The sequence below is a fragment of the Theropithecus gelada genome, chromosome 20 (genome assembly GCF_003255815.1).
Source record: "Theropithecus gelada isolate Dixy chromosome 20, Tgel_1.0, whole genome shotgun sequence".
NCBI lineage: Eukaryota > Metazoa > Chordata > Mammalia > Primates > Cercopithecidae > Theropithecus > Theropithecus gelada.
In genome coordinates, this window is record NC_037688.1 from 73,838,121 (window position 1) to 73,850,644 (window position 12,524).

General features: G+C 50.0%; 1 protein-coding gene across 3 annotated transcripts in view; it reads right to left on the bottom strand.

Moving 5' to 3' along the window:
• Nucleotides 1-3,543: 3,543 nt before the first annotated feature.
• Nucleotides 3,544-12,524, bottom strand: part of PMM2 (phosphomannomutase 2) — a 35,062-nt gene continuing 26,081 nt past the window's right edge. For 2 of the 3 annotated variants that reach the window (XM_025369549.1, XM_025369552.1), the window contains one exon: nucleotides 3,544-5,052. In XM_025369549.1, the coding sequence (XP_025225334.1) occupies nucleotides 4,951-5,052 (102 nt within the window). In that variant the 3' untranslated portion in view covers nucleotides 3,544-4,950. The remainder of the gene's footprint in view (nucleotides 5,053-12,524) is intronic. The other variant, XM_025369551.1, reaches the window with a different exon arrangement.

Consider the following 12,524-nt stretch of genomic DNA (forward strand, 5'->3'; position numbering starts at 1 on the left):
CACCTTACTCCCGTGATACACCTGTGGGAAGAGGGGACCGGCCTGGGGGTGCACTGTCCACAGTCCCTGGCTCATTCCTGCTGTAGAGGTGGTGTTTGTTTTTGAGACAAGGCTGCCCTGCAGCCTTAACCTCGTGGGCTCAAGCGATCCTCCTTCAGCCTCCTGAGTAGCTGGGACTACAGGCATATGCCACCATGCCTGGCTAATTTTTAAATTTTTTTGTAGAGAGCATCTTGCTACATTGTCCAAGTTGGTCTCGAACTCCTGTACTCAGACCATCCTCCTGCCTCAGCCTCCCGCAGTGCTGGGACTACAGGTGTGAGCCACAGCGCCCGGCCACTGCTATAGACATTTGATGAATATTTGCTAGGCTGGGCACGGTGGCTCACACCTGTAATCCCAGCATTTTGAGAGGCCAAGGCAGGTGGATGGCTTGAGCTGAGTTTGAGACCAGCCTGGGCATCATGGTGAAACCTGGTCTTACCAAAAAAATATATATATACAATTAGCTGGGCATGGTGGTGTGAGCCTGTGGTCCCAGTTACTCTAGAGGCTGAGGTGGGAGGATTGCTGGAGTCCAGGAATTTGAGGCTGCAGTGAGCTGTGATTGTACCACTGCATTCTAGCCTGGGTGACAGTGACACCCAGTCTCAAAAAAAAAAAAAGAAACAACTTGCTGTTCTTCAGGCATGAAGTCAGGGGCTGGAAGCAGATGAGGCTTGAGGGCCCGGGGCTGGCATGAGAGTCCTAGGATGGATATAGCTTTTCAAGGTCCATAGCAGGGGAGGAAGGGTTTGCTGTTGGAGCAGTGGGAGTGAGGGCAGAAGGTGGGCAGGTGTGAGAACTCCTGTTCTTGGTTTCCAGGAGAGCAGTGACGGGCAGGGGCCACTCTGCGGGGTTGCTATGCTCTGCTGGGAATTTGCTCTGGCCGGTGTCTCCCAAGGGAAGGCAGTGATTTTGGGTGGTGCAGAGATGGGTATTTTTCTTGTCAATATTATACAATGATTTCCAAAGCATATTGGGGAAAAACCAGCCCATCAAACCTGTTTAGGGAGAGGCTAACGTAGGCACTTAGCTCAAAACAATGAGATTTGCTGACTTACTATACGGAGTACTACATGGGTGGCACAAGGAAGGGTTCAGCAAAAGCTGAAGGTGGGGGCTGGGCACAGTGGCTCACACCTGTAATCCCAGCACTTTGGGAGGCCGAGGTGGGCAGATCACTTGAGGTCAGGAGTTCGAGATCAACCTGGCCAACATGGTGAAATGCTATCTCTACTAAAAATGCAAAAATTACAGCCGGGTGCAGTGGCTCACACCTGTAATGTTAGCACTTTGGGAGGCCAAGGTGAGCAGATCACTTGAGGTTCAGGAGTTCAAGACCAGCCTAGGCAACATAGTGAAACCCCATCTCTACTAAAAATACAAAGATTAGCTGGGTGTGGTGGCGCACACCTGTAATCCCTGCTACTTGGGAGGCTGAGGCAGGAGAATCGCTTGAACCTGGAGACAGAAGTTGCAGCAAGCTGAGATTCTGCCACTGTACTCCAGCCTGGATAACAGAGCGAGACTCCGTCTCAAAAAAAAAAAAAAAGGCCGGGCGTGGTGGCTCATGCCTGTAATCCCAGCACTTTGAGAGGCCAAGGTAGGTGGATCACCTGAGGTCAGGAGTTTGAGACCAGCCTGACCAACATGGTGAAACCTGGTCTCTACTAAAAAGACAAAAATTAGCTGGGCGTGGTGGCGGGCGCCTGTAATCTCAGCTACTCAGGAAGCTGAGGCAGAATGGTTTGAAGTGGGGAGGCGGAGGTTGCAGTGAGCCGAGACCGCGCCATTGCATTCCAGCCTGGGCAACAACAGTGACTCCGTCTCAAAAACAATAGCAACAACAATGAAAACCAAAACTGAAGACGTTTGGCAAAGCAGCCTCCGGTGAGGGAGGTGGAATGAGTTCTAGGTCTTGACTTTGGGGTGCCGTGGCGGGCAGTGTGCCGTAGCGGGCAGTGTGGAGTGGCGGGCAGTGTGCCGTGGCGGGCAGCGTGGAGTGGCTGGGAGCGTGGAGTGGCGGGCAGTGTGGAGGTTACCTGTCGTTCGGGTTGGAGGAGCCTGCCTGGGCTGAGGTGGCCAGCTGGGGCCCACAGCCAGAACACTTGGGTTGGGGGGAGAGGAGGCAGCCCGTGGAGAGGAAGTGATTCAAAGCCACGTATGCCTGAATGTGTCCGGATTACAGCAACATCTGCCCAACTGCCCAACTGGTTCTTCTTCTGGCCCCTATGGGGCACTCCCCTTCCAGTAGCTGGAGGGCCCTTCCCGGACAGATCATGAACGGGCCCCACGCCCTTCCCTTGGGATCAGGTTCAAGCTCAACTTCCCAGCTAGCCTCTCTCCCTCCAGGGAGCCAGAGGCCTGCCCTGCACTCCTGGCCGCTCAGGTTCAACGCGGGCCTTTTCCCTGAGGCTTAAGCCCTGACCTTGAGTTCAGGGTCAGCTTCTGCAGTGCTGGGGATGGTGACTTTCAATAGTGCTAGGCTGGCCTAGGTGCAACCTCTGTGCTTTGCTCTGGCTTAAAACTTACCTACTGTGTTTAAATTTCTTGTGATGGTGTCTTTATCCTGCTAACCCCCTAAAGCAGAGAGAGGGGGCTGTCCCTGCTTTATAGGGTTCTGGGTTGCAGGGGGCAGGAGTATTATTTGAGTTAGTAATGGCTCACACTCACTGTTCAAAGTGCTTTAAATTCCATACACGGTAAGGACTATACCATTTGACACATGAACTAACTGAGGCGAAGATGAACTCACCGTAAGTCACGCAGCAGCTTGTACCAGCAGAACTAGGCTTGGAGCCTTGGCAGCCGTACTCTTACCTGCCACGTGCAGAACCTGCTGCTCTGGGGACACGTGGAAGGCACCAGGACGCGCTGTGCATGCATCATTTAGTTGTTAACACTTTACATCCCACCACAGTGCCTGACAAGCGGACACCCTTGGAGTAACCCCAGGAAGCTGGCCTGGGCTGCAATGCGATGACAAGGTGGAAGGAAAGGGGAAGTTCCAAGTCCTTTTGAGTTTGGAGGGGAGTGTCAATTCTGACCGCAGAGGGAAGCAGCAGGCAGTGCAGGAGGGGGCTCCAGGGGCCTGGGGAGGGTCTGAAGCAGCCACTGTGGGAACTGGGGCAGGAACGGCCCAGGCCTCTGTGCATCAGGGCCCAGCTTGGCAGACTCAGGGTACCCACCTGAGGGCAGCCCTGTGTGTGGGGACACAGCAGCGACCCTTTATTTCCGGTTAAAACAAGTTTGAATAAGACTCAGTTGTCTCGCTTTGACGCACTATGTTAAGGAAACTTGTAAGGAATGGCAGGCTTGTAAGGAATACCCAGTGGGCAGAAAAGCAGCGGGGGAGGAGTCTGTGTGTCAGGAACAGGAACATGCATCTCCACAGAGGGAGGGGCCCCGACGGGACAGAAATCTGGAGCAATGAAAGAGTGGCTCTCAGACCTAGAAGGGCTGGGGTTCCCTTCCAGAATCTGCAAACAGGAGGAATCAGAATGAGAAACAGGAAATAAAATCACTTTAATGTACTAACCGTTTTGGAAGGTCATTACCGTATCATTTGCAACATTCAACAAGGAAAGATGCCACTGGATGGCCGTGTCCTGCAAGTCACCGAGATGAGGAGCTGGCTGCTTTCACCCCACCGGATCCGGGGCTCAAGAGAGCTGCAAGCCCGAGTGGCTGGGAGGTTTGGAGGGAACCAGGTAGAGCTGTGATGAAAGCGCCTGGCTGTGGGCTGGGAGGCAGGAGTGCAGGGCAGTCTGGGCCCCCCGGCCCCAGATTCAGTGCCCAGTGAGGCCACACAGCCCCAGCACCAAGCAATGGAGGGTCTATGGGTCCCAGCGTTTCCACATCCTGAAAAGTGACACATGAACCGTTTTCCTAGGAAAGTTCTCTTCTACCTTGTTCTGGCTGAGGCCTAGGATCCTTCCAGTTTCACAAAGAAGGTGCAGAAGGTAGAAAGAGTGAGGGACGCGGACCTGGCTGCAGCTGCATTCGGCCCCCTCAGTTGTAAAGTCTGGGTGAGGGCCTGGGTGGGCGCAGATAGGAGAGCAGCTCCTCTTCCTGTTCCCTGGCCAGGCTCTTGCTTGATCCCTGAGAAACTAGAGGCGAACGCCTCTGGGAAGCCAGCCAGGGCCAACCAGAAGGTCGTTTTGATGAAGTCTGACATCCCACATTGGTTTCTCTGGACCCGGGTGACTGTTTTGCCCGCATCAACTCTCCGGCCCAGCTGAGGTGCAAACTCCCTAGGGTCTGCTCCCACTCGGCGAGCCATCTGTCCAGCAGGCCTCAGCCTCACACGGGAAAACGCAAGGTGCGTCTAGTCACTGGGCATAACACTGCCCTGCTCACAGTCCCCATCAAGGTGACATGCAGGTGGGAGCTTCATTCCAGGTGTTTGTCAATTTCGTCCTGGGGTGGGTCACTGCAGATGGCCTGTCATTGTTTCTCATTACCAAACCCCCACTGTTGGTGCTGATGCAGGGGTCCATTAAAAAACCGCTTACAATTCCACAGACCCACCAAGAGGGAGGGCCCAGGCACATTTTTCCTTTCTGTATCATCCTAGAATTATGGGGAAATTTCCGCCAAAACCACATGATTGCACGTATCAGGGTATTAGATTAGGGGGCTGAGGGTGGGTGGGGAAGACCTTTTGTGGGAGGTATTCCTCTGAACCATTCTTGACAATAGTTTTCTCCTTCCTTCTGGAAGCTTCTGGCACTGGAGATGGAGGCAAGGCATGCCAGGGGTGGAGGTCCAGACTGCATGTGCCTGGCAAAGGATGCAGAGCCTGGTTGGGCTGTGGATGGGTGAGCACGTGTGGGAGAACCCTCAGCTCTGGCCACCAAATGCCCTATGCTGGCTTCTCAGCCAGGACCCTACCCTCCTGCTCCCGCGTTAGGAGAAGAGCTCTTCACAGATCCTGCGTGTGTCCTCAGGCGCTGTCACGGAGTAGCCCACGGTCCTGGGGTCTGTGAAGATCTCATGGTCATTGCCACCCTGGAAAGACACAAAATACAGATGAAGGCTCCCCCTCGTTTGTCCTGGGCCATTGCTGATGTGACCCTGGAACCCAAAAGTACCCGAAAAACAAGATTTAACTGGGCAGGGAGAATTTCTTCAGCTACCTTCCTCTTAGTTTCCAGGAGAGGAACATGAGTACAATTGTTATTGAGATTTATAACCTTCTCTTGAACTGCAATTTGGCTTGGAACACGTAATTATGCCTAGAAGTATCACGACGTTCTTGTGAAGATCTGTCTAAGGCTTATTTTTCTATACAGAAGGCATCAGCGAGTGACAGTATTCTCACAGGCATCAGTTTTTTTTTTTTTTTAGCTGTGCCCACACTTTTGTAACAAGTCACAAGGGAGCGTCAGGAGGGCACGGGTGGGGAGCAGGGCTGCCAGGGATCTTCCTGTGATGAAGGACGTGGCGACATCAGTGGTGATGGCAGCCACTGGCCATGTGTCACTCTGCACACTTGAAACGTGGCCAATGCAATGGAGGAACTCAGTTGACTTGATTTTAATTTAAACGGCCCCACGTGGGCCGGGTGTGGTGGCTCATACCTGTAATCCCAGCACTTGGGAGGCTGAGAGGGGTGGATCACCTGAGGTCAGGAGTTCGAGACCAGCCTGGCCAACATGGCAAAACTCCATTTCTACTTAAAATACAAAAATTAGCTGGGTGTGGTGGTGCACGTCTGTAATCCCAGCTGCTCGGGAGGCTGAGGCAGGAGAATTGCTTGAACTCAGGAGGTGGAGGTTGCAGTGAGCCGAGATCGAGCCACTGCACTCCGGGAGTGCTCTATCTTAGAGCCTGGCAGACTATCTTAAAAATAAATAAATGGCCCCACATGACTGGGGTCTGAGCTGCTGGCTAAGAGCAGGGCCTCTGGAGGCCCCAGGTGGCCTGGGTCAGATGCTGGTTCTACCACTGAGCAGCAGTGTGGCTGCGGCAACTCCCCGTCTCCAAAATGGGGTCATGGTGGAAGCCTGCCCAGAGCTCTGTGGCCAAAAGCTCAGGAGATGATGGTTGGGGTCACACCTTGGAAAGATGAGGAAACCGAGGCCTCAGAAAGTCTGCAAGGGCCCATGTCTAGGAGCACCTGGGCATGTTCTGCCGGGGTCCTGTGCCTGAGTCGAGTGCCCTAATCTGTGTCCCCATCACCCCCACCAATCCCGCTGGGCTCAGGTTAATGAATCAGGTTACCTGCCGCTCCCGCAACCCCGAGCCCTGCAGGAAATCCCCCATTTTTCTCATCGTGGAATTCCTTTATTTCCCTCATAAAACTGGATAAACACTCTAACTCAAAACCTTAAAATAATCTATGATTGGTTTACAATACAATGAACAGAACCGCAGAGAAAAGGGATTTTTCTCATAAAGCACCGAGCACGAAGCCAACATGGAAACCATGATTTTGTACCAAAAATCCGACATACTTCTAAAGAATTAATTGCCTCTGGAAATGAGTGTTTTCGTTTTTGCAAGAACCTGTCCCCAGGCAGATGGCTTCCTGAGGTGGAGGTGAAGTTTCAGGCTTCAGGAAGGAATGTCGCTGGGCCCAGGGAGTGCTGGGTGGAGTCAGGAGGCCATGAATTTGGCATCTCTTCCAGTCCAGCCACTCGGGAGCCTGCCCGGGCCTTGTGCTGGCCTTACGCAGTTTTGTACCAGGCCTGGCGGCCTTCAGACAGACCTGAATTTCATGGCCACCATCTGCTACCTACACATGTGAAATCAGTTCTAATTCTGATTTTGCCTTTTTTTTCCTTTGGACACAGGGTCTTGCTATGTTGCCCAGGCTGGGCTCGAGTGAATCTCCAGCCTCAGCCTCTCAATTAGCTGAGACAAAGACTGCGCGCCACAGTGCCGAGCTAGTTCTAGTAATTCTTATAATTTAAAAACAAGATTTCTTTCAGGAATGGCATGGTGGACAAAAGTCACAGAGAACCTAACAAAGGCACAATCTAGCTGGGCATGGTGGCGCACGCCTGTAATCCCAGCTACTTGGGAGGCTGAGGCAGGAGAATCACTTAAACATGGGAGGCGGAGGTTGCAGTGAGCCAAGAATGGACCACTATACTTCAGCCTGGGCAACAGAGCGAGACTCAAAAAGCAAAAACCAAAGGCACAACCAACTCTCACATGCCTCAGAAGAGCCAAACATCCTCCCCGCCTCAGTGACTGAGGAGGGGAAGTCAGTATTCACACATTAACACAATACACCTTTCTAGAACACCTACTACTTGCCAGGCATTGCTTTAGCAGCTAGGGATACGGCGCAAACCAAAACGACATCACAGCTGCCTTGGGAGCCTGTGGTCTGGTCAGGGAGACCAGCCATGAGCAGATAGCTCTTGGGCGCCTTGTTGAGCAAAGGGAGGGAAGGGCTGCCAGGACTGGAGGGTGAGGGAACCCTGGCATCTGAGGGAAGTGAGGGGACAGGCCATGTGGCCATCAGAGAAGCGACTGAAGAGGAAGAATGGGCAGGGGCCGGGCCAGGCCACAGAGCACACAGATTGTGGTAAGGACCTGGGATTTCACGGGAAGCCACCAGAAGGCTGCAAGCCCAGGCCATGATCTTCCTGGAGAATGGGTAGGGGGTGAGGACGCAACAGAGGGGAGCAGTTAGGAGGCTCCTGCAGCTGGCCAGGGTGCAAAGAGGACTGAGGCCATTACCTGGGAAGAGACCCCTGAAGCAAAAAGGGTTCATGCTAGTCCCCTGACAGTTGCTAGGAGTGCCCTTCCCTGCAGATGTCACACGCAGGGGACAGAGGCCTAACGGCATGAGTCTCCTCCCATGGTCCTGCTAGGGGCTGGTGGGGAGGTGCCTGTGGAATCTGAGTGATCTGTGTGCATGTAACTCGCTGGCACTTAACAAAGCTAGGTCTGGAGAACCAATACCCATCCAGGAAGGCGAAATCCTCCCGACCCTGGTTGCAGGAGCCTCGCTGGGTCGCTTCTCAGCTCCACCCCCTTTCAGAGGGCTGCACGGCTGGCAGGAGCATCTGCATCACAAACACAACCCGCCTCAGGCCTTCCTTTCTCTCCTGCCAAGGGTCTGCTTCCTTCTTTATGACTCTCAGAGCATGGTGGGCTCCTTCCTGGGGCGCAGCCTTCTTGGGGCTGTGTCGAGCTTGCACACCAGAGTAGGTGCAAAGCAGGCGAAGCGGACCCCAAATGAAATGAAAGGAAAGCTGGCTGCCCTCTAGAATAATAAGGCTACAGAGAACCAGAAATTTCAAATGCTGGATTTGCATATGCACTAAAGGTTACTTGATTCTAGCTGGGGAACTCTGCCACCCCCGCAAGCTCCGAGAACAAAAACCCTGTTCCCTGGAGAGGGGACGGAAGGGGGAAGGGATGAATGAACGATCTAATTTCTCGTTACAGTGTACCTGTCAGGCACCAAAGAAAGGCCAGGGCTCAGTGAAATCAGCACATTAATATTTAAATCCCTAATAGCTCCAAAGTCTGAGGATGAAACAGAAGGCATAGTGTGGGCCATGTTCAGATGCCAGGGACTGACGAGTCTCCCGCCTCAGCCCATTTCTGTACATGCTGTTGCGGACCTGTGCAGTATAGTAGTGAACCCCAATCATCCAAAGAGAGGAACAGTGTCATCTATCACAGCCTGCATGAACTGCTTAGCTGGTAGCAGTGGGTGTGTGCTGTGTGGATGCCTCCTATAGCACAGATGGACTCTTTGTAGCTCGCAGTCAGGACTCTTACTTATTTTTGAGACAGGGTCCCACTCTTGCCCAGGCTGGAGTGCAGTGGTGCAACCATGTCTTGCTTCAGCCTCCACCTCCTGGGCTCAAGCGATCCTCCCACCTCAGCTACTCCTGAGTAGCTGGGACTACAAGTGTGCACCACCATGCCTAATAGTCGATTCTTGCCATGGACATTCATTTTGGCTGTTTAACAAGTATTTATCAAATTTCTAGGTATTATGGATACAAGGACTGAAGACACATTTGCAAAAATTATAACAGAAAATGGTGACAGTGAAAGAGATCTGGCCTGACTCCATCTTGCTTCTAACCTCCAAGCTGTCCTCGTTCATTCCTGGGCACAGGCTGAACTAACCTTGGGAGGAATTTAGTTTATAGTTCAACTTTGGTTTTTTTTTGGTTTGTTTTTGGAGACGGAGTCTCACTCTGTCACCAAGGATGGAATGCAGTAGTGCAATCTTGGCTCACTGGAATCTCTGCCTCCCAGGTTCAAGTGATTCTTCTGCCTCAGCCTCCCAAGTAGTTGGGATTACAGCTGTGTGCCACCACACCTGGCTAATTTTTGTATTTTTAGTAGAGGCGGGGTTTCACCACATTGGCCAGGCTGGTCTCAAACTCCTGGCCTCAAGTGATCCGCCTGCCTCAGCTTCCCCAAGTGCTGAGATTACAGGTGTGAGCCACCATGCCTGGCCTATAGTTCAAGTTTGAAACAAAGATAACAGCTCTTTCCCTGAAATAAACCCCTTCTTGCCTGGAGACCAGTCTGCCTTTGTAGGACAAACAAATTAGCTACAAGACTGGAAATTATGGTTTAGGAGCCACGGAGCCTCTGGCTGCAAGAGTCTGAACCTCCCCACATTGCTCCTGGGAATAACATCACTTGTAAAATCTAAGATCAGTGCCTGAGATATTTTGCAGACCCTGCCTTCCAATATAGCAGTTGACCCACTCAGACAGGTAATCTGATTCAACCAGTTCTTTGATCCCACTCAGGGACAGAAGACAGCAAGAAAAACTCACTTCTACCTGCTATGATTTCGTCTCCATGCTGACCAATCAGCCATCCATACCTCCAGAGCCCCTGCCCACCAAGTTATCCTTAAAAACTCCAATCCCCAAATTCTTGGAGAGACTGATTTGACTAAATACAAAACTCCAGTCTCCTGCACAGCTGGCTCTGTGTGAATTACTCTTTCTCTACTGCAATTCTCCTGTCTGGATAAATTGGCTGTCTAGGCTGCAGGCAAGGAGAACCTGTTGGCGGGGGTTACAAATTTGGGGACTCATCTGTGATCTCTCTTGTGGCTATCTGCCAGCGATTCAGTAGCCTCCCCAACCCCCCTCACTGGTGATGGATCCAGAGGCCAGCCCAGGCGGCCACCTAGTTCTCTTGGACTGGGGGCTGACACTGGTGCCATCTCTACTGGTAGGGTGCTGCCAACCCATGGTGTATGGATTTAACTGCAATAGAGAAAGAGTCCTGGGAAGACTTCCTGTAACTGTAGCCCCACAGTGGTGTGTCTGCCTATAGCCCCATTGTGGGGCATCTCTAGTTCTATTACATGGTATCTGTTTGTAGCCCCAGCATGGGATATCTGCCCTAATTGTACAGATAATAGGGGACTTGTTTGGAGGAATACTCTTGGTTTGTGATTTGGTCTAGAATCTCTGGAAGGTGTTTTGCGTGTGTGTTTTCCTGTATGTGTTTGTATATGTGGAGGAGATGTCTAAAGGAATTGCTGAAGGAAGTCCATCAGGCTCTCCTAGTTTGTCTGGTTGGTCACATTCACTGAACCCTGAAGGACTTGTCAGCAGAAGCTTGGAAGTTAGACAGAGCTGCCTCAGGCTCTTCCATCCACTCTTCCATCTGGTTCAGAGATCATCCTTTGAATTACTTTAGTAGGGGACAGAGATATGTGAAAAAAGTTAGGGATATTAAGATGTATTTTTGGTAAGGATTATGAAAAAAGAAATTTATATGAGAAAGGAATTCTCATATAAAAGGAATTTATATGAGTTGTATGGTAAATTCTTGTCCTAAAATTGAATGACTGATTATTCACGAAAGAGGGGCATATAGGACAAGCCAGGAAGTCCAAGCATGTCATAGATGGTCTCTGTGAGTTGTGACAAGATTTGTAAAATGGGGGGAAAATAACCCTAAAAAACCGGCAAATGAAAAATCTTAACAACTAATGCATCTTCTTCAGTCTGTATATTTATAATGTTGTGTGTGTGATGTTTAAGAGCTGTAATTAATTGTTAGCTTAAAAAACAAGCACTTAAACATTTTGTCAAAGAAATAGCAACTCTAATGCATTTTAGTTCATGTGACGTTAGTAATCTTTGGTAAATAAAGATAGTTTTAAAGATTATTGATGAAATAAAATAAAATTGTCTTCAAAACTCAGACATTTGGTCTGAATTAGGCAGACCAGATACGGTTTTTGCTGGATGCTTTAAGGTCATAAATGGCTTCTATGACTTTTGTAATTGTTCAATTTACCTACTTTAGAGCCATTAGATTCTAGATTAAGGCCTGGGGACATATGGAATTAGCCATGACTCCTAGCTGTGCCAGAAAGAGTCAGACTTTATCTGCAGTTCTGTCCTGTATTCTAGGCTCTGCTGCACCTGGTATGTAATTAAAATTGATTAAGGACATGGGAATATGGTTTTTTAAAAAATAATCTTGTCTAATTTAGACAGTTTAAGGATTATTTTTGGTTGAAAGACAAAATAAAACTGAAAGTTTAAGCAAATTGTAGGTTTGTGAAAAATTAACTTTGTGAAGAACTCTGTGTGTGAACAAGCTGGCTAAAATTGAAAGGGTATTATTTAATTTTTCCATAAATTAAATATTAAAAGCATATTGATGCAGGGCCAGAATCTGGGACCATATATCAAAATAATAGGGTTTTATGCTGGGCGTGGTGGCTCATACCTGTAATCCTAGCACTTTGGGAGGCCAAGGCAGGCAGTTCATGAGGTCGGGAGTTCGAAACCAGCCTGGTCAATATGGTGAAATCCTGTCTCTACTAAAAATACAAGAATTAGCCAGACATGGTGGCACACGCTTGTAGTCCCAGCTACTCGGGAGGTTGAGGCAGAAGAATTGCTTGAACTTGGGAGGCAGAAGTTGCAGTGAGCTGAGAATGCGCCACTGCACTCTAGCCTGAGCAATGGAGCAAGACTCCCATCTCAAAAAAAAAAAAAATAAATAAAAATAGGGTTTTATTTCTGAACACTGATTTGTTCTTTTAACAAACAATTATAAACGGTTATATAAAAGGTTTATGAAAATGTTACCCTACAGTCAAACTAAAATTGAATAGATTTGTTTGTAAAATTTTATTAAAAACTAACTTCGGCTGGGAGTGGTGGCTCACACCTGTAATCCCAGCACTTTGGGAGGCTGAAGTGGGTGGATCATGTGGGGTCAGGAGTTCAAGACCAGCCTGGCCAACATGGTGAAACCCCATCCCTACTAAAAATACAAACATTAGCAGGGAATGGTGGTGGGTGCCTGTAATCTCAGCTACTTGGGAGGCAGGAGAATCGCTTGAACTTGGGAGGAGGAGGGTGCAGTGAAGCAAGATCATGCCACTGTACTCCAGCCTGGGTGACAAGAGTGAAACTCCATCTCAAAACAACAACAAAACTAGCTTTAGCATTAAAGATGCACTAATGCAAGATAAAATTTGGTTTTCTCTGTTGAAGAATATTTTTATG